Below are 26763 nucleotides of genomic sequence, written 5' to 3'. Positions count from 1 at the left end.
CATGTGGTTTGTTGTCAAATCATTTGGTTCCACATTGTGACAGGTGTTGTGAAGTGAAAGTGAATGTAAAAAATCTTCAATTTACTCAAGGATAAATATGTAAAAGTTAACTATTTAAATGTAACGTAATGTTGTGAGTCAACTACCTTCAAGTCAAATATGAGTGCAACAAAATATAGGTTTTAATAATCAATGACACAATGAGGGTCAGGGGTTTTCAGTGATGTATAGACCACCACCTTACATTAAAATTATTTTTTATACCTGATGAATTTGGAGATTGTAAAGAAAAACACACAGACACATGGCAAACCTTTTGCATTGTGTTAAAACATACAAAAAATTCAAAATCATGTCCACTTTACGCTTTATGACAATCCAGAAACCATTTGTATCTATTAATTTTCTTTCTTCTACTCTAGAAAACTTTGTAATTATTACATTATTCATTGCGATATCAAAAGTAACACAGAAAAGGAGAGGTTCCTTTGGGATGTGGCTCCTTAACCATTTAGATACTGCAAGCTAACTGTACACATCATTTATCTTTGCTAATTTCCTCCATTTTATGTTTCTTTATAATGTCACACATAAGATTGTATTCTGTTTTCTTTAGTCATAATAAGTAAATGGTAATAAGGTGCAGGTAACAGCAATGCACTACCTCCTGAACCACTCTGCTCTCAGTGAGCATAACTAATTCTGTTAATTCTTGTTTCTATATTGTGTAGAAATGGGGGATGAGTGGTGTCTTGATACAGCTCTCTTGAGACAGAAACTCAAAATCTTTGTATGTGTGAAATACCTGCTTCCATCTGCTAGTCTATACAAGACAAACTAAAAGTTGCAACGTCTTGCAACACAAGTCATTTACTGCACTACACTTTCTGTTCTTGAGTGATTTACATAAATTTTATTTTAAATTTCATAAATATTTATTTTATTTTATTTATAAATTTTATTTTACTTTATTTCATAAATTTTATTTTAAATAAACACTGCAAGCTAACTACAAACACGCTTATCATCTCTGCTAGTTATAAGTTTCTTCATAATGTCAGAAGTTTTTTAGGTCAGGGGCATAACAGTGACAGCTTGGCACTGCTGGGGCTTGAACCTCTGAACAACATCTCAAAACCTTAACCACTTGAGCCACCACTTCCCTTGTCTAGAAATAAAAAAGGCTTCTATTTTGTGATAAATATAACTACATCTATTTTGCTATGTTTACAGGGATTTAGAATATAAGTACAGTCAGGGTGAATTCTAAATGTTAATTACATAATGAGGGGTAATGTTCTTATCTTATAGTGTATAGACTCCATCTCCTTTGGAAACTGGAAATAGGTAGTGTGTTTCTTGTATGTCTGCTCTGTATCATTTTCACATTCTGTAACCATTTCACTCATGTCTCCATTTACAGCACTCCACTTCCTGTAGAGGGTGACAACTAGTGAAGCCACTGCTAAAAAAACAGCCAAAGTGTGTGTGAGTTTGGTCATGAGAATTTGAACTTTGTGATCTGAACCAATTGTATATAATGTCGAATTTGGAACAACTTCAAATGGAAGTTTACAAGAAATATTTTCATTGCATTATCCACTGTAACTCAAATGTAACTTAGTCCCAAACACTATCCAGAGACAACAATTATCTCTGCTAATGTGTTCCAATTTGTTAAAGGCTTTCATAGGATTTGTCTGAAGACTTTAATGCTGAATTTAGTTGCTCTCTCACACCAAGAGCATAATACAGCATTGGGGCATTCTTCTTTCTACACTGACTAGGACAATACAGCCCCTAGCCCCTTGCATGATGTATCTGTCTGCAAAACAGAAGGGAGATAGAAGTGGCCCACAACTGAAGGTGGCTTTTACCACTGTGAATGTCTCCATCGATTGGACCTTAATCTGGCCAACTATTTTAGTGAGATTAGTCAGTGGACTAGAGACATCCTAATAATTAGACAAAGTCTGGGATAATATCCAGCCATTCAGGCCCAAAAACTGTCTCACTTCCTTTTTGGTCTTGAGTGGACATTCATAAATACCCCATTATTCAATTAAGGGGTCAAAATCATAGTATACAGGTGGTGGTTAGTTACTAAATTAATTGCAGAATGAAACTCTCTGGCACACCTTCCACAAAGATAAAGTAACTGATGAATGCAGCCAAATGTTGTGTCCTCCTACCCGTACCTTTCAATTATCAATGATGTTGAGTGATGCACCTAACTCAAACTAAAGAAATGACACAGCTGTAAGTCATATCTGGGCACTTAGAGCACAAAAAAACACTAAACCGGGGCCACTAACATGTCAGTCACAAACTTCTAGGTAGCTTGCCTAAAGGATCATAGGAAATTGATAAAATCAAATGAACTCAAATTCACAGACATCCCACCTCTTCACATTCTCATCCCATCACAACCAAAATCTGAGACCCCGGCTAGTACATGGAAAAAAGATTAAATGAAGACATAGCACCATGGGTCCCAAGAACGTTGGCAAGGATGGAAGCTCAAAGAAACGGGAGCCATTTTCAGCGGAGATTTAGAAAGAAATCATCGCTAAAATAGCAGCCGGTGCAAGAACAAACAATCTTTTTAGCGAGTACGGATGGTCAGCATCAACGATAAGCAACTGGTAACACTGGTGATATTTTTAGGTTGCTGTAACGATTAATCTGCATTTACATTATTTCCTATGGAAAAATTCCCAATACAAATTTCCCAATACAAATTCGCATTGAGAACTCACCTCCAGAATGAAGGTCAGTCATTCGCTGCAAAGTTTGCAGGTGGTGTGGGCATGTTGTGAATGTCAGTGGTGAATATGCCGGCCACCCAAGAAAGCGTCATTGCTCCCATTACCAATAGTCAAGATCCCCTTTGAAAGAATTTGAATAAATTGGCATGGAGTGCGTCAAAGCTTTGTGTCTGTGAACGTACATGTTTATATACTGAAAAGCAAAACTTTAAAATATAGCACATTTTTGAACTTCCATGCCTGCCTCCTAGTTCCTTTTTCCCAAAACTTTGGAGTAGTCCTACACTTTTACTGGAAGGAGTCTCCACTGAACACTTTAAGAGATTAAACTGTGCAGTTTTTAAAAACAGTAAACAATACATGACGGACGGTTATCTGGCTTCGTTGTCAAACATTTTATTGTAATATTCGTGAAAAAGAAAAAGCAGAAACTGATGAGAGGAACAACTGTTTATAGCTAACAGGAACTTGATTTGTGGACTTTCCAAGCAAAAATGGAATACAAGTATCATGAGTATATGTTTAGAACTGACCATCCCATTGTTGATTAAACATTCCAGTTTTAATTATTTAACAGCACATCCAAGAATGCTTTATTTCTTAATTAGCATTAATTACTCAATTACTGATACCTCAGTCAAAAAAAGAATTTTCTTTCAATCTTCAAAGGACACTTTGTTTATAGCACACTCGAGTCCTTTTAAGTGAGGTCAGTCAGTGGACTTAGGTCCAGTTTCCAATTAAAGAAAAAGAAACTTATTATTGACTTATATTACAGCAAATTACAATACTTTTCTTCAGATATCCCAGCTTTTGAAAGTTATAGTTAGAATGCAGACTCAGCTATGATGCAATGCTGCTGAAGCAGAGAGGGTTAAGTGCTTTGTTCAAGGTCCCAGCAGTGGCAGCTTGGCTTGACAGTGCTGGGGCTTGAACTTTGACCTTCTGATCAACAACCCAAAAAAAGTAATACTAATAACAGACTATGCCACCCTGGGAATTTTACCTAATTTTCCCATGAGTCTAAGCACAGGTTCCTCACAAAACGCAGACAAAACTATCTAATCACCAAGCCACTTGCCATTATCCCTGGCGCACACTGCAAGCCAAAGCACTAGGTGAAGCTTTAGGTCACCAGCACCAACAGAAGGAATGCGTCTTGCGTCCCTGCACCAACAAAGGCTTGCAGCTGCTAAAGAGGCTGTGAATAGCAAGATCCAAACAAGGCAAGACACCATAACTGAGACAACACATTAAACAAAATTTAAAGATGTCTCATTTCCTATGAACAGTCTTAAATGAATAATCCACAAACTGCAAAATGAAACAAATCAAAAATCACAGTCAACAACTTAAAATCCCTTCTTTTAAAAGTCACCACAAAGAAAAGAACAAAAATAGAGATGGGCCCGATCTGATCCTATATTAGTATCGGGTCCGATATTGTTGTCATTCACTTATGGACGATCCAGTCCATATATCAATCGGCAGCCTGCGCTCAACCACAAACCCACCATAACACAAGACATGTCACCAATCCATATTCCATCAACCATCTTACCATAAACCAGGCAACCTGGCAACAATAACTGACCAGAAAATGATGGCATATACTGATGACATCAATGTCACAGGTCAACGTCAATGACATACTCGGGCAGATATAGCTCCCAGCATCTGCTGCCACATATATGTGGGGATTTGCCTCAGAGATTGCCCCTTGGAATAGTCATTGGATGAGATCCTGGGACATACATTAGATCTAGTCAGATTAACTGATGGGCAGCAAATTCAGTTCAAATTTTCACCAATATTTTTTCTTTATTATGCTACAAAAGAGCTGTACGTAAATGCTGTTCCATGTGGGAACATTAAATCTGGCTTCACATGGGACGATTTTATGCCAGATTTCGGGCTTGATTTGCTCCTCCATTGATCATGGGCATAACCAACTGGATGTTGTGTACTTTTACAGATTTTACCCATATTCGTTTTTCTCTGTTTCTGTTTCTTGCTGCAAAATTCTATATTTGTTTTTCTTCTGAAATCATGTTTGTTCACACAAGTTTCTGTGAAATCCTGTGTCTGTGGAATCGTTACTACAATTGGCAGGTCTACCGATCCTGGTTGAATCATCTATTATGTGCTTTCGGAGGATTATAATGTTAAAAATTGGTGGAAACTGTCCTTAACTCGGCATGTAGGTTGTTCCAAACATGTTAGTGTTGGAGAACTAACCACAGATCTTCTGTGGATGTATCCTGCCTCTTCATATAATTCTAGACCAACTCGATGATGTTGAGATCAAGGCTCTATGGGGGTCTAACCATCAGTTCCACAATTCCTTGTTCTTGCTCTATGCTGAAGACTACAATCAATGACATTGCTGAAGACTACAATCAATGACAGAATAAATTTGGGGCCACCCTGATGGTATTACATGATGGATAAGTATCTGTCTGTATTTCTCAGCATTGAGGACATCATTAATCCTGTCCAAATCTCCATCTCCAAACTTTCAAGGAACCTCCACCATGCTTCAAAGTTGCCTGCAGACACTCATTGTTGTACCACTCTCCAGACTTTCAACAAACAACCAGCCTTCTGCTACAGCCAAAGATTTAAAATTTTGACTCATCAGTCCAGAGACCTGAGAGAGACCTTGCTGATGAAGTATAGCTACTTTTTTGTCTTGTTTCTGTGCTCAGTCTTGTCATGGTGTATGACCTGTGACATTAAACTGTCTTCCACAACCTCACCTCCGTAACAGAGTTCAACTCCTCACCCAGTGAAGCTCTTACACAGCTGTTTCTGTTTCAGTTATTGACTGTGTTTCAACCTACATATCATATAGCTGACTCTGATCCAAAAAAATCCCTGACTTTGTGCAAGTGTTAGAACTGATGCTGGTTTGAAAAAGGAAGTCACAACAAATATTCATTTGATTTTGATTTTCTACTGTTTGCTTACTTTGCATTTTGTACACTAATAAAAAATTAAACAATTAGTATACATATATATATACACATATATATATATATATATATATATATATATATATATATATATATATATATATATATATATATATATATACTTTTAAAGTACTCTTACTATCCACACCTGAATAAACCTTTTGCCTGTATTAGTGCAAAAAAATTGCATGTAGTGTAATTGCACCATTGTGCAATCGTGCAAAAGTCCAGCTGAGGTAGTGTGTGTTACGGCATAAGTCCAGAAAAAGTCCCTTACTCTTCTAGATGTTCTCCTGGTTGAGGGCCCAAATAGCCTGCGGAAAAAAGTTCCTCCTCATTTTCTCTGTGTTTGCCTTCCTGAAGCGCTTCCCTGATCACAACAGAAAAAAGAGTCCATTGTTGGGATTGCTGAATCCTTTACCATCTTCCTGGCCTTGGTTCAGCTCCACTTACTATAGCTTGTCACCAAATCAGCAAACTCAGCAATGATGGTGTCCGCACAGACATGTGTACAATGGGAAGAGCAGGGGGCTTAGAACACAACAATGAGGGCTCCAGTACAGACAGCTTGACATGAAAATTCAAGAAACCATGTTGTTTTGACTTTGCTTTACTGGAAATCTCTTCTCTGTGTTCCATCACTTGACATCCGACCACAAAAAGCAATAAATAAAGTTTCATTAAATAAATAAATAAATAAATAAATAAATAAATAAATAAATAAACAAACAAACAAATAAACAAACAAACAAACAAAAAAATAAATAAATAAATAAAGAAAAGAAAAAGAAAAAAAGAAAAAGAATCTGTAGGCGCCATCTAGTGGAGGACAAAGCTAATGCGAGCTATAACATTACTATTTTAATGTTAATAACCATGTCATTCAGTGCTTTAATTACATTAACTGTGTTTAATGTTTGTAGATTGTGACAGAAAACCTATTGATTTTCCTTTTCACTACCAGTTCCAGCTGTCCCCAGCTCTCCAAAAGTTCCAGTTTTTTTTTCTTTTACAATTCTCTGCATAGGTCCAAATACTATTTATTTCTCCTTTCCATTTCACACATTTCTGTATCTCTTCTTTAATCTACACCACATCCTTTCACACCTTTTTGTCAGAAACCTGATCACAAGTACATGTGCTTTTCCTGCTGAAGTGTAATGAAAATAACTAACCGGTATGTTTTACTCCCTCTCAATAGACCATGAATAGAAAAGAATATTTCTTCATTATAATTTACTCGTGAAAATTACCAACTTGGAAAGTAGATCCCTTAAAGTAGATCCCTTACCTACATGTTTCTTTAAAATTTGATTAAAAACAACCCATTTTAGCTGACCAACTATAAACCAATATCAAACATCCCCTTTATCTTCAAGATCATAGAAAATATTATAGCACAGCAATTACGCTCATACATACAATAGAGTACTGTGCAAAGGTTTTAGGCAGGTGTGTGGTAAAATTCTGAATGCTGTAAATGAAATATGTATTTGTTATTGTATATTTTTATCAATGTACAGAATGCAAAGTAATTCATTCACTCATTTTCTACCGCTTATCCGAACTACCTCGGGTCACGGGGAGCCTGTGCCTATCTCAGGCGTCATCAGGCAGCAAGGCAGGACACACCCAGGACGGAGTGCCAACCCATCGCAGGGCACACACACACACTCTCATTCACTCACGCAATCACACACTATGGACAATTTTCCCAGAGATGCCAATCAACCTACCATGCATATCTTTGGACCTGGGGAGGAAACCGGAGTACCCGGAGGAAACCCCCGAGGCATGGGGAGAACATGCAAACTCCATACACACAAGGCAGAGGTGGGATTCGAACCCCCAACCCTGGAGGTGTGAGGCGAACGTGCTAACCACTAAGCCACCATGCCCCCCAAAATGCAAAGTAATTGAACAGGAAAAAAAATCTAAATCAAATCAATATTTGGTGTGACTTTTCTTTAGCTTCAAATCAGCATTAATTCTTACACATGCCAAAAGTCAGGTGTATGATTAAGCAATTTTCAGGTTGAAACACAGTCCCTGAATGAAACAGAAACAGTTTTGTTTTCTGAATGAAGCCTCAGTTTGGTGCGCAATCAACTGCATTGTAAAATCGTTGATTAAATTATTTACGAAGTAAGAAGAACCCTTTGAGGTCACATGGTGATACAGGGCTTTCGACTATTAGATCAGGGAAAGGGATAGAGGCGGGATGTGGAAAATTTACCACCCACCTCAACACCCTCAAACCTTTGGCATGGTTTTTTGCCTATGGCAAACAGGTTGTCTATGTGGCATGAGTTACCCCGTGCCCTTGTGGAGACCACCTCTCATCTTCCCAACTCATGGAGGTTGTTAGGTTGCAGCAGGAATTTTCTGACATGTTCTTGTTTCTATTGCACTAATTTCATAGAACACCAGAGGTAGCAAAGTGTGCAATTAGATGGGTTGATTGTACGGTATCTAAGTTTCCACTTGCCATGCACAAATGGATCCCCAAGTTGATTAGACAATAGCGACTGCAGCCTGACCAAGACCTACGACCAGTTTCTGAGGCTCACGACCTATTGCTGCAGATTTGTGCCTAATTATTTGGATATAACCAGCCTGGACTAATCTCCCTAAAGAGGGAACATCAGATCTGGTTGAGTAGACAGGTTTATTTCATCATGCTTGATGAGATAAGCTACTTTTTCATCATCCAGACACATTGAACAGGGGGCTGGAGGCCATGTCCAAGGTAGCTCTCGGTGCGAGTGAGCAAGTCGAGCACAATAGAGAAGGCATGTCTGGTCATCACATGAGCGGTCCTCACCCTCTGATGCTGAGACAGGACTATGTTGTTCCAAGTCTGTCTCTATTTTCCTCTGTCCTGAACCCTAAGAACTTAAGCTACATATAGATAGATAAGCAGATAGGAGTGAGAGATTCTGACATCCTGAAACCAGTGGAGCCAGTGATCAGTTTAATACCATTTCACACACCCATGGTATTATTCTACTGCAGTTTCAACTCCAGTTTCTTTCTGTCATAATTCTTGCACTCCCTTATCTTCACTTTCAGTTCTGCACAGCATCTATGATAATTTACGGCAGAAAGGCTTGAAGACGTGAAGATTTAATTAGTGTTAAGTCTGTAATGATCTCAGAAATGACAATGACCTATTAGTTCCTCAGGAGCTCTTGGTTGCGCAATTCCACTCAACTATAAATTGTTGTAAAAAGAACATTATTATTTCCTGTCCAGTGTCATCCAAATGAGGATGAGGTTTCATTCTGAGTCTGGTTCTTCTCAAGGTTTCTTCCTCATATCATCTAAGGGAGTTTTCCTCACCACCATCACCTCAGGATTGATCATTATTGCTAAATGTAAGAGTTAAATAGTAAAGTGGTTATAAGTGGGTGGTGGTGCAGTGGGTATTGTTGCTGCCTTACAGCTCCAGGGTCCTTGGTCCAAACCTGAACTCAGGAAACCGCAAGCTTTTTCTTGGGCAATCGTGGCTTAAGTGGACTGGCGAATGGGGTTCAAGCCACAATACTACCAAGCAGAGATGGGGGACTCGAGTCATATGACTTGACTTTAGTCAGACTTAAGTTGCAGACTTGAGACTTGCTTGACAAATATTAAAAAAAGACTCAAATTGATTTTGACTTGACATTCATGACTTGTGACTTGACTCAGACTTGAGTTAAATGAATCAGAGATGGGGGACTCGACTTGACTCGAGTCAGACTTAAGTCACAAATTTGAGACTTGAGACTTGCTTGACAAATATTTAAAAAAGACTTGACTTGACTTTGACTTGACATTTGTGACGAGAATTACTTGTGACTTGCACATGTGTGACTTACTCCCACTCTGGTACCAAGCTGCCACTGTTGGGCCCTTGAACAAGACCCTTAACTCTCTGTGCTCCAGTGGTGCTGTATAATGGCTGACCCTGTGCTCTGATCTCATCCTCTAAAATTGGGATATGTGAAGAAAGTATCTCAGTGTGCTGTAATGTATATGTGACAAATTAAAGGTTTGTATTTTATTCAAAAAAGTAATGCAAATATGCAACTATGCAAATAAATTGAATTGAATTGAAAGGTTTAAACCACTGTTCTTTGTTTGGCTCTGGCTCGACATCTGTGTCATCATCTCCTGAACTACTCTGGGACCTGAAGCCATTGCAAAATGTATTTTATTTTATTTTACACATAAATAATAGGTATATGTTCATAAATATTTGACCACATAAATAATTAGTTCCAATACTTTTCATTTACAAATAATAACATTTAATAAAATCATTAATAAAATATTTATTAAGCAGAAATTTGTAGAGTTTCTCATGAACACAAAAGTAAATTATTTTTAACATCTTTGTGTATGATTAAATGACACCATTCAGAGGTTCGTTTTTATTTGTTTAACATCAAATATCAGATATTTTTCATGCAGCTGGTCAAGTCTGAACCAGCTGGAGTTTTCACTTGCTCCATTAAGTTTGTGTAACACTGGCTTTCTTTTTACTCTCACTGTGAGGAGGCTGTGTTTCTCTCAGTCCTCTAAATCTTCCTCTGCTCATTCACTTTCTCTTTCTCTCTCTCTCTCTCTCTCTCTCTCTCTCTCTCTCTCTCTCTCTCTCTCTCCACAAAATAGGGGAAAATATAAAAATAAAAAGCTTTTATTAATTAATTAATTAATTTTTTGCTTTTTTTTTTGAGTCTTTGCTCTTTTTGTCTTTTCCATTCTGGAGTTTTTTTATTTATTGTCTACCGTCTGTGTCATAATATATAATGCATTTTTTTCTTATTAACATGTTACCAAATACCAACACTCTCCCTCACTCACTCACTCATTCACTCTCTCTCTCTCTCTCTCTCTCTCTCACACACACACACACACACACACACACACACACACACACACACACACACACACACACACACACACAACCTGTCTAGTATGGTTAATGTTCCACAGAGACTAACTACTATGCCATTAGTTAAATGTCGGTCTAAACAGTGAAGAAATTAAAGTCATTCAAAAATGCTTTTCAAACAAATAACAAATCCTGATGCTGAGCTTTTGTGACAGTTGACTGGAGTTAAAGTCAGGGATTCGTTTTAATAACAATACACAGTTCAACTGAGTTAAATAGAGAGAGAGAGAGAGAGAGAGAGAGAGAGAGAGAGAGAGAGAGAGAGAGAGAGAGAGAGAGAGAGAGAGAGAGAAAGAGTGAGAGAGAGAGAGAGAGAGAGAGAGAGAGAGAGAGAGAGAGAGAGAGAGAGAGAGAGAATTTGTTGGAGAGACAGAGAGAGAGAGAGAGAGAGAGAGAGAGAGAGAGAGGAAGACAGAGACAAATACACAAACATGCTCTCATGCTCCTAAAATACATTTTCTCTTTAAGTCTCATAGACTTCATAAGCTTGATATTTAATAGAGAGAGAGAGAGAGAGAGAGAGAGAGAGAGAGAGAGAGAGAGAGAGAGAGAGAGAGAGAGAGAGAGAGAGAGAGAGAGAGAGAGAGAGACAAATACACAAACATGCTCTCATGCTCCTAAAATACATTTTCTCTTTAAGTCTCATAGACTTCATAAGCTTGATCATTTAATAGAGAGAGAGAGAGAAGGAGGAAGAGATAGAGAGAGAAAGAGAAGGAGCGAGAGAGAGAGAGAGAGAGAGAGAGAGAGAGAGAGAGAATATTAGTCTAGTGATGATCTTCACCCCTTCTTTTCTTTGACTTGTTTTTCTCCTCCTTGCTCAGTCCTTTGTAGTCGTTACAGTAATTTTTCAGCTCGACTGTGACTCGACATGTAATAAATCACCGTGAGGTCACCAGTGAACGAGGATTTTAGCTGGGTCACTATACGCTGTGAATATAAAGCAGCCTAAAACACTGGAGAGCAGCCAGATTGAATTTTAAGTGACCACTGTCCTAAAATCTTTCCCTCTCTCTCTTCCCATCTCTCTCCATCTCTCTCTTTCTCTCTTTCTCACTCTCTCTCTCTCTCTCTCTCTCTCTGTCTGTCTCTCTCTGTCTCTCTCACTCTGACAGTGTTATTTGGAGACAATGATCATTACCAACTCTCCACTCTCTCCACTCTTCTTTTCAGGTTTTGATTCTCTACCAGCTCTAAAAACGCCCACCGTCTCGTCCGTCTATATAAGAGCATGTCACTATCTGAGAGAGAGGGAGTAAAAAAAAGTTGTTGATAAGGTATGTTTCCTCAGAGCAGCAAAAGGCCATGAAGTTTAAAGTCCTGTTGTGTTTCTGTGTGCTGAGCCAAATCCAACAGGGTGAGTATTCAAATGCAATGATCATTCTGTTCAGTGTTTAATCAAACAGGTGAGACGGTGTTAGGTGGAGATTTCTAGAAGGATCTTTATCACAATCACAGTCAATGCCAATGCACTTGTACTCATCTTAATGGAGCAACAGATCTTGATCAAAGTTAAAAATCTGACATATCGCCCATAAATACCTAGTTAATTCATTTCCTTGTTTGTTTGTTTGTTAATTATTTACTTTTTTTTTTGTTTTAAACCTGCACGAAATGGAATTTTTTTAACTGCTTAAAAAATTTTTTATTAATTTTCACTGTAAAAAATTTGGACTCATATTGCTGCTTTGACACATGAAGTCTGGGAATGTTCGCTTAATTCTTGGCATGCGGCTCCTTCATTCACTCCCTTATCAGTGGTTACATAAATTTGTTTAACACACAATAAAAAAATGTCCCTAAACAAATGCAACACGGACATTTAGATGTCTAAGGCAATAAATTAGTTTAATAAATGACCAGAATCATAAATATTTGTCGTAAGATTAAAGAGCACGATGGAGTAATTTACAAGGCTTTTTTGTTATAAAAGATGATCAGATAACAAGACAGAGGTTAATGACGCAGTTGTACTGTACAGAGTAATTCCATCCAGTCGTATATATATATATATATATATATATATATATATATATATATATATATATATATATATATATATATATATATATCCAGTCGTATATACAGAGCTTACTGATGTTATATATATATATATATATATATATATATATATATATATATATATATATATATATATTCAAATTTGTATCTTATTTAGTGCACAATTCATCATTTATTATCTTTCACAGGTACCTTATTAGAAATGACTTTTACTATTTAATTCTTCACTACAGCCATAAATGTTTATTTTAAGATTGAAGCACAATTAAAACCAGGCAACATTTCATATAAAAGCTTTCTCTAATATGAGACAGTGTTTTTTTTTTTGTTTTTTTTCTAGACTTATTTGTCCCTTCGACTACGTTGTAAGCGATTCTTAAATTTTCTTACGTACCAAAATACACGCCTTCTCGTCTAAAGTTTCTGAGACTGGGTGACTTGTATATCTTGTTCAATTAAAGGGAAAATATTATATAAATATTATAGACATAATTAAAAAATGTTACTTTACTTATAAATGCAAAACCCTACTGTAAATGTCACAGGGTTTCTTATTTCTATAAAAGTTTATAGAGTTAATGTAGTGTGAATGGAGTTCCTGTTATTTGTAACTTTTTTTATATATAAATCAATATCTGTTGAATTTAACTAACTAAATATAAAATATTTTATTAAAATATAAACCTTTATTATACGTTTATCAGATACTGTTCGCTCAACGATTGATTTTGTGACCGGTTGCTCCGCATAATGAATAAACATTTAGGCTTATGTTTATAACCGTCCCTGGAGGCTAATTGTGAGTATACACTGGTTTAGGGTTTGACTAGCGCAAGTGAGCAATAGGAGGCAACCAGTTGTTGAGTAATTTCCTTCCTTCCTTTCCTGGGATTAGTACTAGTTTACTAATAATTGATATAAAGGCATTAGTATTATTATTTTTTCCACATGAAATGCCAATCAGAATCTGAGGAATTTAAATTCAGATAGAAGTCCTGCCCACCCTTAAATGTGGCCACCCAATTTATGTGTTTTATTTTATTTATTTATTTATTTATTTATTTAATCGCTTCCTGATATATATATAGTTCTCCGCAGTGGGCATTTAGTGGATGTGGTAGCCTAGTGCTTAAGGTACTGGACTACTGACCAGAAGGTCATTAGTTTGAATCCCAGGTACACCAAGCTGCCACATCTGGGCCCCTGATCAAGGCCCTTAGCCTTGTATAAATTGAAATAAACTGTAAGTCACGCTGGATAAGGGTGTCTGCTAAATGCTAAATGGAAGTGATGATTGCATTGCCATGAAAGGTGAAGAACCTGAGCTAAGTGTACAGATGAGGAAATGAAAGAGCTGGACAGATTAAAGACTAAGATGAACTATTGGCTAAATGGCTAAACAATATCATAAATTATATCTTTTGCACCACTGGGTATCAGACATTCGTTATTAATCCTGATATGCAAATTATTCACGGTGCAGTTTTTTCATCTGTTTTCTACTTCCGCTGACGTTTAATATCCAATTTCTGTCTTCGTCCTCTCAGTATTTCTTGCAGAGATCTTTGTGAACCTGAGCTCCTCTGTTATCCTGCCCTGTTCGTTCTATCTTCTATCCAACGATGAGGTACTCAACATCACCTGGTCCTTCAACGGATCCGTCATCGCATCCGATTATCACACAAAAAATGAAACTTACTTGATCGCATCAGAAACCCGATCAAAGGGATTTTCCCTGATGAAGCTGTATAACGCCACACCACACAGTCAGGGTGTGTATGAGTGCCATGTGCAGACCAATCTAACCAATCAGGTCAGCAATGTCACCCTGAACATTTTGGGTAAGTTACACAAGATACCTACTTGACATTGTTTTTATTTAAGACCATTTACTTTCGATCTATAATTTCAGTAAAAGATTTGTACTTTCAAAGTGACCTTGTCAGTCAATATCACAAGAATAACACTTATTTTGGGCAGTGACTGTAGATTAGAGTTTAAGACATTGGACTACTGATAGGGGATGTGGTAGACTAGTGGTTAAGGTGTTGGACTACCAATAGGAAGGTTGTGAGTTTGAAGAGATGCTCCCTTGTATAAAATGGGATAAATGTATCTACTCAATGCTGTAAATGACTCGTTGAAGATCGAGTGTATTTTGTGGCTCATTTTGTGAACCCTTAAAACAAAAGATAAGATATAACATAAAAGATATACACAGAGTACATATATATAAAAATAGTATATAATATATATACTATAAATATACAGTGAAAAATAGAAATAATAACAATTTTCGATCTGTTATAAAAATACAGTATACAAAAATATATAGAGGTAATAATAATAATAATTGGTAATAATAATAATAATATTTGCATTTACTTTTAATATATTTCTGTGAGCCACCTCTATAAGCATAGAGTAGAAAAACAGAAATAACATAAAATAGGTAGAAATTTAAAGCTGGTTCATTGTTCTGCTGAGAAGCTTCATCAGTTCTAGGTTATGAATTGGCACATAAAATCACTTGGACAATTAAACACCTTGATAGACAAAGGATTTCTGTTTAGCATCTCCTTTTCTATATGAATGTGCAGGTATACATGATATCCAATCTGTCACTTTTCTTTATTTGTAGCTCCACCGTCCATCTTTGTGCCTTCTCCAGAGGTGGTGTTGGGGCGAGAGAGCTTAGTAGAATGTTGGGCGAAAGGCTTCAGTCCTCCTAATATCACATTCTCCTGGATGCGAGCAGGCAAAGAGATCGGAGCTCCTCAAAACTCCAAAACAATCCACACAGAGGATGGTTTATATGAAGGTGTCAGCAAGCTGGTGTTCATTCCCGAACTTGCTGATCGAAACACTACATATTCCTGTATGGTAAACCATGAAACTCTGAAGAAACCGCTCGTGAGAGAATTCAGAATAAACATCACCAGTGAGTATCACTGATAACAAGAGACATCAATAAAGTCTGTAAGTTTAAGGAGTTACTTCCTGTCACACTGTTTAATGCATTGTATTTTGGGTGCTATACTCATCCCAGCCACTAGACACCTGTAGCACGTAGCCTTTCCAAATAAAACGCAAATAGTAGTGAGAAGTAGGGAGCATGAGTTTGGAGCTGTCACATGGTTACCTGCTGTTTTCTTCACTAATCCTGTTTGAGAAACTTTGTGTTTGCTGTTCAACAAGGATTTCTTTTTTGTTGTTGCTTGCATAACCTGCTCATACACTTACGCTGGCTTACGGAGTGTAAACCTATAGACTGTGCTTGGGTGTGCTTAGGGATTGCCACGGCCTAGAAATACAAGTCAAAAGACTTTGAGGCTAAATTGACAAATGCATCTACATCCCATAACCCGTCACATCAGCAGATAAGATATTTTGAATATACTGTAGTTAAATATATGCTGGGAAAGGAATATTTTTGCGAAACTGATCCCTACTTTATTTCTATTAACTAGATGGGTTAAGAGTAACTGCAATGGTTATAATTACTTTTTCCCCACTTGCTCATATCTTAAATTAATTCCACTTAATTTAGTTCTCTGCAGAATATAGTCCTTTATATAATGAACAGCATTCCAAAAGCGCTTGTATTTAGTAAATCCGCATTGGACCGTTTCACTTTTTTGTATCACTTCGCTTGTGTGTGACCGTCATGTAAAGCAACAATCCTATTGAAACTGTTACTGCTGTAGTGTTAGTGACATCATCAGGGATACATGTTCTGTTTTTTATAAATATAGCTTCTGACTTAAAAAACCCTTGTTAAAAATAAGGACGCTAATTTTACGGAAAACAGAAAGAATGAGCACATGAGTATGAGCCAACTAGCTAACAGGCAATCAGTGACTTTGGCTTCTCTTGGAATAAAATTAAAGTAATTATTTTACCCATACCTTGTCAGAAATGTCAGCTATTCGATATTCATTTATTAATTAAGACTTCCACAATAGCAGTATCACACTCCCTGTGCCTATGGTTGAATGAAAGCCCTACTTGTTTTCAGTATAACTGCACATGTTCATATATCATCCCACTGTATAAATGTGTGTGTGGGATGAGTTAACAACACTTAAATGAGCCTGACTTTCCTTTCTTTCCTGCTTTTCCTACCTTCCAGTTGTCCCCAAAGTCAGTGTGTCTGTTGTGCCGTCCTCTTCACGCTCATCCGCACTCACTTTGGTGTGCGATATCAATGGGTTCTACCCACAGGATGTGTCTGTGCTGTGGCTCAGAAATGGTACCGTCCTGCCCGAGACTCCTCAGATCCAACAGAACAGTGATGGAACGTACAAAACGCGTCACTTTCATACTCTCAGCATAGAGGAGAGAGAAAGATCTGGACAAGTGCTGTGTGTGGCTCAACAACCTCATGTTTCCCAACCAGCTTTGAGCTCCATCGACCCATCAGCTGCTGATTCGTTAGGTAACTTTCATAAATATACTGCATGTAAAGGGAACGGTCTTGAAGAGCGTTCCTGGAAAAAATCAGCACTGAGAACAATTCAGTGTTTAGCTTTTTGAGCTTTTTCATAGTTTATTATCTTCACATCACTGTTTGTTGTCCTTCTTTCTCAGTGCAGAAGCTCGTTCTGACTAAATCTGCAAAAGCCTCAGTGGCAATGATGATCATCTCCCTGGTACTCGTTCTTCTGCTTTGCTTTGGCTTCTCTTGGAAGAGGAGAGATGGTGAGACAGCATGGAAATACAAACATGCAAACTGAAAAAACTTGGTACTAGTTTTTTTGCTGCCATTACTCAGACACTGGATGTCTGGGGTTGGACTCCTAGGAATCTCTGAACCAGGGACTAAGGGTGTCAAAATTTTTCAATTGCTGTGTGGGCCGGACCAAAAAATATGCTTAGTAGAACAATAACATGCTAAAAACTGTCCAGTTTCAATGGGCCTGTGCTCAGGGTAGCCTCAGAGTATAATCCAAATCAATGCATGTTGAAATGAGCTGCTTTTCTGATTCATAATTCATGATCGTTTTAGTTACTGGAGCATTCCAGTCACATTTTCCTTTACCTTGGACTTGGACATAATAAAAAAAGATAAAAAAAAAGACATCATGAAAGGAGCTCAAAATTTAAATGTTTACTGAGTGCTAATTTGAGGCTGAGGATTTCTGTTTGTTATGAATAGATAGTATTTATCTCTTTAATGTGAATGTTGTAGCCTAGTGATTAAGGTGTCATTCTACCATTTGGCAGGTTGTGGGTTCAACTCCCAGGTCCACTAAGCTACCACTGCTGGGCCCCTGAGTAAGTTGCTCAGTTGTATAAAATGTAAGTCTCTCTGGATAAGAGCATCTGCCAAAATGTCCAAGTTAGAATTTGAGTAATGGTGGCATTGTACTACAGCCCTTTTTGGTCAAATGACTGACAGACATTCCTCTTACACCACACTCACATATTCATTCATTCATTCATTCATCTTCTACCGCTTATCCGAACTACCTCGGGTCACGGGGAGCCTGTGCCTATCTCAGGCGTCATTGGGCATCAAGGCAGGATACACCCTGGACGGAGTACACTCACATATGTATTCCTTTATTCATACACTCTCTCTCACACACACAAAACTCACAAATACGTGCAATGTGAATGAACTCTCACCTAGGATTCTATATAATATATATAATGGCTGGATTTTTCTGGTTCTTTTGCTTTTTTTTCGGATATCACAGTGTAAACAAAGCTAGACAGAGAATAAAGGAACTGACAGGTCTGGTGAAGTCTGTGTTGATGTGATATCTCAGTGGTTAAGGCATTGGACTACTGATCAGTAGGTTTTGAGTTTGAATCCCAGTGCTGCCCCTGAACAAGGCCCTTAATCCTTAATTGCTCAGCTGTATAAGCAAGGTAAATGTAATGCTCTGGATATAGGAATTTGTTGTAAATGGAGAGAATGATAATATTTTTTAATATACAATGTACTGCCAATGTTTTTACTATACAAACTCAGGTCTGGTCTTAAATTTGGTAAAGAGCACAGTGATTGGTTCCATCTCTGCCTTCTCTCATTTTCTATAATGTCTCCAAATATCTCTGTTCTCCTTGTAGAGAAACAGAAAAGTTTAAGCGTGTCTTGTATCATCCTGCCCCCGAGGGTGGTGGTGGGACAAAAAGGCCGGGTCACCATTAGTATAGAAGGCAGGAGAGCAGATCAAGTCCAAACTGTCTGGTTTCTCAACGATGTCCCTATAACAGATACGTCTTATACAGGTAACCATCAAACCCTACATACTTTTAGAGGTAGTGATAAAAAAATATTTTATATATTCAGATCAGTGTTAAGCAGTTAAGGAAAATTGATTAACTAATCATCATCATGTTCATTTCCTTATTCTCCCTCTCTGTCGAGCAGAAAGCAACAGCTCTAGGATTCATACACCGAGGACATCGCGTCTATCAGTACTGTCAGAAAAAGCCCCTTTGCTGACATCAACTGCTTTGGGATATTACAAACTGCACACTCGGAAGCCCCTGCACTCGACTGGCCCCAACAAACAACTCCTTTCCTCCTTCACCTTCATCCCTAACCTGTCTGTTCATAAAGGGGCTGTCTTCAAATGCCAAATCTCCTATAAAGGAAAAGACAAGATAGTGATGGAGAGAGTGTCAGAGAAGTTTACTGTTCTGTGTAAGGAAACGGATTTTCTACTGTTTTTTTTTTTTTTTTTTACAGATAAACCTTTCTTTTAACAAACAAGCTGCATATTTTCTATAAGTCTGTATTTCATCTTTATGTTGTTCTTATACACACTCCTTAATAGTATTATTATATTCCTTTATGACTGTGTACGTTACTGTAATGTCGCCTAGCTCCACCCGAGGTCTCAGAAATCCAACTTTCCGAACCAAATGAAGAGACAGGTATGACACACACACACACACACACACACACACACACACACACACACACACACATACACACACACATACAAAACAAAGAAGTCAGTATTTTCTTATATGTCAGCTTATTTGTATGTGTGTGTATGTGTGTGTGTCATATTGACACACAATGCTTTCTACAGGTATTGTGGTACTGACCATCGAAGCATCCCACTTCCACCCTGACGTCATCACCTTCCGCTGGTTCTGTGAAGGAGGAGAGTTGTGTCCTGTCGCTGTCCCAGCAGCCCTGGCAGCACCACGTCCTGATACCCAAGGCTTCTTCTCAGCCCGGAGCCAGTGCAGGTTACCCATGTCTGAGCTGGAAAGGGGAGTAACTGCAGTGTGGGTCACCGTCCATCACATGTCTCTTAAACAGCCAATCACACGAAAGACCAGAGGTGAGAGCGTTCAAGCTAACTGTGTATGAAAACATCTGGGTAATATTTACCGTACATTATATTTAGACCTATTCTATTTCTTCACTCTAATGTCTAAATATTACATTAGTTATTCATTTAAAAAATGACATTCAATTATTTGTTTGTTTGTTTATATGTATTTAAATTTTAATGGTGTGTAACCTTTTACAAATATCCAGTAATGTGTAAGTAACATGTTTGTTTATTTGTTTGATTAGTTGGTTATGAGTTGGTTTGTATTTATTTATTTATTTGTTTGTTTTATTTTAACAAATACATTTGTTTTTTTATTTATTTATTTGTTTATACATTTACACATCACACATTTATTGTTTTAAAAACAATTATTGTTGTTTGTTTTGTCTGTTGTTGCTTTTTTTTCATTTTGTTTTGTATTTTTTTATTTTTATTACATCGGTTGGTGCTGAAATAACACATTTATTTGTTTATTTATTTGCTTGGTCCTTCTTAATTCTTTTTCAATTATTTATGTTTGTTATTTGTTTGTCTGCTTGTTTTTTCTTTTGATTAATAATTAGGTGGAAAAAAAATCGTACATAATTTCAGGGTTGTGCGAAAAAACAATGTATTATTTATTTATGGATTGTATTGTTTCCCTGGTACTGTCTGTACAAACATAAAAGTAACACACATCACTAATTGAAAACTGACGAATTTAAGATAGATCAAATAAATATATATGAATATAACTGATAATATAGTTCATTTCCTTCTCCTTGTACAGGGTTTACAAAGAAGCCCATTGTTTCAGAAATCAGCTGCGCCTCAAGGCCACAACAAGAGCATTTATCTCTGGCCTGTAGTATCGCGAGTTTCTACCCTCCTGACATTACAGTGAAATGGCTGAAACAAACCAACAATGGCGAGTTGGAAATTAAGAAAGAGGAAGCACTGATGGAAGTATGGGGGCCGATCCAGACACAGCTGAGGACTTTTCGAGCCATGGCTGTGCTAACGGAAGTGGAGAACAAGCTGAAGGAAGTAGATAAGGAAAGAAATATTGTGTGCAGAATCGAGCACTGCTCTCTGCTCGAGCCCATAGAGCGAGTCTGGACAAACTCTCACTTTGGTAAGGCACTTTTCATGTAGGAATAGTTTAGAGTTGAAAAGCATGTTGTTAGTTAGTAAAGCACAAATCAAGCACAAATTTAAGTTAGCAAACACAAAAACCTTCTGCAGAGTCAATAGCTACAGACCTCCAAACTTCATGTGGCCTTCAGATTAGCTCAAGAACAGTGCATAGAGACCTTCGTGGAATGGTTTCCATGGTCGAGCAGCTGCAACCAAGCCTTACATCACTAAATGCAATGCAAAGTGTCGGATGCAGTGGTGTACAGCACACTGCCACTGGTACATATACATGGAGACATGTTCTCTAGAGTGACGAATCACGCTGCTTTGTCTGCCAGTCCGACGGACGAGTCTGGGTTTGCTTGCTCAGGGACCCACTTCTGTGGAATTTGGGATTGTTAAAGCCACAGTCTTGCCAATCTGCCACTGTTTGGCCCTTGAGCAAGGCCCTTAACCCTTACTGCTCCAACCACTGTGCTACCACATCCCTCAGACATACACTGGCTTTGAGAAATATTCACCCTCCTTGAACAGTTTTCCTCATTTTATATTGGAATAAATTTGAAATGTACTTCGTTAGGATTATGACTGACTACAGAAAAACCCATGAAAACTATACAAACATGCATGATTTAAGTTATGTGGATTCTTAGTGAATATGACTGTACGAAATGAAAATATTTATTTGGTCTTTTTTTTATCCGTCCAGTGGCTCCCTCCATCCCTCCATCCTTGTCTGTTAGCTGGAATAATGATGGTGTAGGGGTGTTTTCCTTGTGCCTGTCTGGTGGCTTTCCACATCCCAAGCTGCAGTGGGCTGCAGGGGGTGACACTTTCATCCCACTCATCTCCAGAGAGACAGAGAAAGTGACAGACAGAGAAGGAAGAGAGCTACACAGTGTCTGTGCTTTGGTGAAGTGTGCATTACCGCAAGGAAATGAAGCCAACTTTCAAAATCTGTACAGTGAGTAGGCCAGACATGGATAAACTGGATAAAATGTTTAAAGTCAAATATACATGCAGTGTACAAGGGTTAATAATACATGTTAATATTGATATTAAATCTTTAATTTTGATATGAAAAATGTCTTAGCAAGCTAGTCAAGCCTGGTTTAGAGCTTGATGACAGCGGTCTTGTTACTTCTCACACTATATAAGATGATTCCACTTGAGGACGTGATGGTTCAGAGGTTAAGGCTTTGGGTTCCTGATCAGAAGGTCGGGGATTCAAGCCCACAAGCTGCTAAGACATCACCGTTGGGTCCTTGAGCAAGGCCCTTAACCTCACCTGCTCCAGGGGTGCTGTACTATGGCTGGCCCTGTGCTCTGACCCCAGGTTATTATTTAATAACCAAAATAAATAATAAATAATAAATATGCGAAAACTTAAAGCATTTCACTTCATGTCATACTCTGTATGTGACAAATTTGAATTTGATAACAGATGATGATGATGATGATGATTGACCTGAGATTACAGATAATTATATTGACCTAACGTCAGCAATCTGGGCCCATTGAATACAGGCATTCAAAGTGAGCTTGGAGTATTAAAGATATTTCTTCTCTCTATTATCTTTCATTCACATTTGGTCATTGATGCTACAGTGATTCTACCGTTAACTCACCATGGTCCGTCCTCATTTCGGTGGCTTTTAGAAGAACTTTTAAATATTTTAAAATTAAAATTAATTAAATTAATTAATATTTTAAAATATTGGGCACGGTGGCTTAGTGGTTAGCACGTTTGCCTCACACCTCCAGGGTTGGGGGTTCGATTCCCACATCCGCCTTGTGTGTGTGGAGTTTGCATGTTCTCCCCGTGCCTCAGGGGTTTCCTCCGGGTACTCCGGTTTCCTCCCCCGGTCCAAAGACATGCATGGTACTGTAGGTTGATTGGCATCTCTGGAAAAATTGTCCGTAGTGTGTTATTGTGTGAGTGAATGAGAGTGTGTGTGCCCTGCGATGGGTTGGCACTCCGTCCAGGGTGTATCCTGCCTTGATGCCCGATGACGCCTGAGATCCCCCGTGACCCGAGGTAGTTCGGATAAGCGGTAGAAAATGAATGAATGAATATTTTAAAATTATATAAATAAATAATGAACAGGACCGGTGACAAAGGGCAGCCCTGCCGGAGTCCAACATGCACCGGGAACAAGTCTGACTTACTGCCGGCAATGCGAATCAAACTCCTACTCCGGTCATATAGGGACCAGACAGCCCTTAGCAGAGGGCCCCGGACCCCATACTCCCAGAGCACCCCCCACAGATCACCACGAGGGACACAGTCGAATGCCTTCTCCAGATCCACAAAGCACATGTGGACTGGTTGGGCAAACTCCCATGAACCCTCCAGCAACCTGGTGAGGGTATAGAGATGGTCCAGTGTTCCACAACCGGGAAGAAACCTGCATTGTTCCTCCTGAATCCGAGGTTCGACTATCGGTCGAATTCTCCTCTCCAGTACCCTGGCATAGACTTTTCCGGGGTGGCTGAGGCGTGTGATCCCCCTGTAGTTGGAACACACCCTCCATTCCCCCTTCTTAAACAGAGGGACCACCACCCCAGTCTGCCAGTCCAGAGGCACTGTCCCCAGCCGCCACGCGATGTTGCAGAGGCGTGTCAACCAAGACAGCCCCACAACATCCAGAGACTTGAGGACTCCGGCAGGGCTGCCCTTTGTCACCGGTCCTGTTCATTATTTATATGGACAGGATTTCTAGGCGCAGTCGGGGGCCGGAGGGAGTCCGGTTTGGGGACCACGTGATTTCGTCTCTGCTTTTTGCAGATGATGTTGTCCTGTTGGCTTCTTCAAATCAGGACCTTCAGCGTGCACTGGGACGGTTTGCAGCCGAGTGTGAAGCGGCAGGGATGAGAATCAGCACCTCCAAGTCCGAGGCCATGGTTCTCAGCTGGAAAAGGGTGGCTTGCCCCTTCAGGTTGGTGGAAAGCTCCTGCCTCAAGTGGAGGAGTTTAAATATCTTGTGGTCTTGTTCACGAGTGAGGGAAGGATGGAGCGGGAGATCGACAGGCGTATCGGTGTACCTGCTGCAGTGATGCGGTCGATATACCGGTCTGTTGTGGTGAAGAAAGAGCTGAGCCGTAAGGCGAAGCTCTCTATTTACCAGTCGATCTACGTTCCTACCCTCACCTATGGTCATGAGCTTTGGGTCATGACCGAAAGGACAAGATCCCGGATACAGGCGGCCGAAATGCGTTTCCTCCGCAGGGTGGCTGGGCGCTCCCTTAGAGATAGGGTGAGGAGCTCGGTCACTCGGGAGGAGCTCAAAGTAGAGCCGCTGCTCCTCCACATCGAGAGGAGTCAGCTGAGGTGGCTCAGGCATCTGTTACGGATGCCTCTTGGACGCCTCCCTGGGGAGGTGTTCCAGGCATGTCCAACCGGGAGGAGGCCCTGGGGAAGACCTAGGACACGCTGGAGGGACTATGTCTCTCGGCTGGCCTGGGAACGCCTCGGTATTCCCCCGGAGGAGCTGGAGGAAGTGTCTGAGGAGAGGGAAGTCTGGGTGTCCCTGCTCAGACTGCTGCCCCCACGACCTGGCCCCGGATAAGCGGTAGAAGATGGATAGATGGATGGAATATTTTAAAATTAAAATATATTAAAAATTTTAACACTGGTGTTTCTCTGTCATGATGGCTAAAGTTTTGCTCTGCATGATTTGTAGCTTGATTTTGCTTTCGCAGGAAAATATCGCACGCCCCAGCACTGCCACTGTTGGGCCCTTGAGCAAGGTTCTTAATCCTCTCTGCTCCAGGGGTGCTGTATCACAGCTGACCCTGTGCTCTGACCCCAACCTCCAAAGTTGGGATATGCGAAGAAAGTATTTCACTGTGCTGTAATGTGTAATGTGACAAAATAAAGACTTTTATTGTATGAAAATATCCAAATAACACAACCGTGTTTAAAACAATTGGAGCACAGGTAAATGAGTGCAGTCCATAAGAGAAACAATTTCAGTCAAATCAAATTCCTGCTGATAGATTCCTATTTTATACGTCACAGAAATGTCAGACAGCAAGCGAATAATGAAGAATTGTGCATCAGGAACCAGCAAGGAACAATCTGTAGATAAATGATGTCACAAATGGGTCATGTTCCCTATCTTAGTGTAATCAAACCACAATGAAAACCTTTTTTTTTGTAATAGATACTCAGTGTCCAGTATTGCAGAGTGAAACAAATGACAGTGAACGAGGACAAAAGCAGCAAACAGAAAGTGCTGCAGAGACACCAGACTTGACACAGGAGACCACAAGGGAAGCTGTGCAGACCGAACATGAGTCTTTGTACATAAACACCGTATATGTGGTGGGAAAAGGAAAACGGGTAGAGAGAGAGTGCCTGAGAGTCACAGTGGAGATTTCCCATCCTGCACTTCCTCTGCCTGTGTACTGCACCTGGACAGGTAACTGACACACGACTAAAACGAGCATCATTTTATTAATGAGGGCTATTAAATCGCCTTTTTTTATAATTTAAATGCATCCAATATATTCAGATTTGATTTAGATTATACAATATTTAAAGAAACAAAAAGCTGTATCTTGTGTCCTGAATACAGGGAGAATAATTAGGAAATGTAAACGTGTCTAAAGTCATGACCTTAATATTAAATCTTTAATATTAATGTAGTGTTTTTCAACCAAACATTGAAATATTTCTTATTCCTCTCTGTAAATCTTCATGATCAAATGAAATTGTTAATGAAGGTTTCTTTAAAATATTCGAATAAATGTGTGATTTATGCCTTTGTTCTTCTTACAGAGCCTGGAGAGAACAGGAGGCTCGTACAGGAGTAACATTGAAGTAAAATTATGTAAATAAATATATAAATAAAATGTTTTTTTTTTTATTTGCTTCTTTTTAACTCATTATGTTTAAAACTTACAGCATGTGTTTTAATTTATATGTGTGTGGATTTTTATTTCTAACATGATATATTTGTTTTAGTTAAAAAATAACTTATTTTTGTGTCTGTTAATTTATAAAGAACATTCTGAACATTCAACTTTTCAATGGTGATGTGTTTTAATGTGTAACACTCCTGTATGAGGGCAGTGTGTATGTGTTGGGGTTCAGGGACTGGGTGGTTTAGGGCATGTTAGGGCAATAAAGCTTTGCAAAAATGTAGAATTTGGATCTAAAGTGCCTTTCTTGGATCACGGTGAACTGGAAAGTGGAAGTTGTTGTTTATGAAGCATCAAACTGAATGAAAGTAGCATAACTGATAAAAAAAAATTAGTTTTGAAAAATGAGTTTATTAAAATGCTTTGTTTAATAAACATGGATAAACTGAAAAATGCAAATAAAAACATATTTCCGTGTTCTGTCTTTAATTATCCATCATATCACAAAATGATGCCAATAACATACATCATTTTCCTATTTATGTAACAAATGATAACGAATCGCGAACGAATCGACTCTTTGAGCCGACTCGCGTATCTGAAGAGTAAATATGATAATGAATTAATTATCATACACCCGTGACCCGAGGTAGTTTGGATAAGCGGTAGAAAATGACTGACTGACTGACTGACTAATTATCATACAACTAGTTAATGCCTTCTACTTATGTGTTCATACTGAAGCTGGGGCAGTTACTGTTATAGTCTAT

General features: G+C 38.7%; 1 protein-coding gene across 1 annotated transcript; it reads left to right on the top strand.

Moving 5' to 3' along the window:
- Positions 1-11877: 11877 nt before the first annotated feature.
- Positions 11878-26460, top strand: si:ch211-180a12.2 (uncharacterized). The gene is made up of 13 exons (XM_060863901.1): positions 11878-12039; positions 14252-14545; positions 15346-15645; positions 16837-17142; positions 17295-17405; positions 18783-18944; positions 19087-19362; positions 19545-19595; positions 19757-20014; positions 20781-21125; positions 21837-22091; positions 25294-25551; positions 25911-26460. The coding sequence occupies exons 1-13, from the start codon at positions 11988-11990 to the stop codon at positions 25943-25945; spliced, it is 2703 nt and encodes a 900-aa protein (XP_060719884.1). The 5' UTR covers positions 11878-11987; the 3' UTR covers positions 25946-26460.
- The last annotated feature ends 303 nt before the right edge of the window (positions 26461-26763 follow it).

This window comes from Tachysurus vachellii, chromosome 2, assembly GCF_030014155.1.
Source record: "Tachysurus vachellii isolate PV-2020 chromosome 2, HZAU_Pvac_v1, whole genome shotgun sequence".
Lineage (NCBI taxonomy): Eukaryota > Metazoa > Chordata > Actinopteri > Siluriformes > Bagridae > Tachysurus > Tachysurus vachellii.
This window is presented reverse-complemented; position numbering and strand designations above follow the sequence as displayed.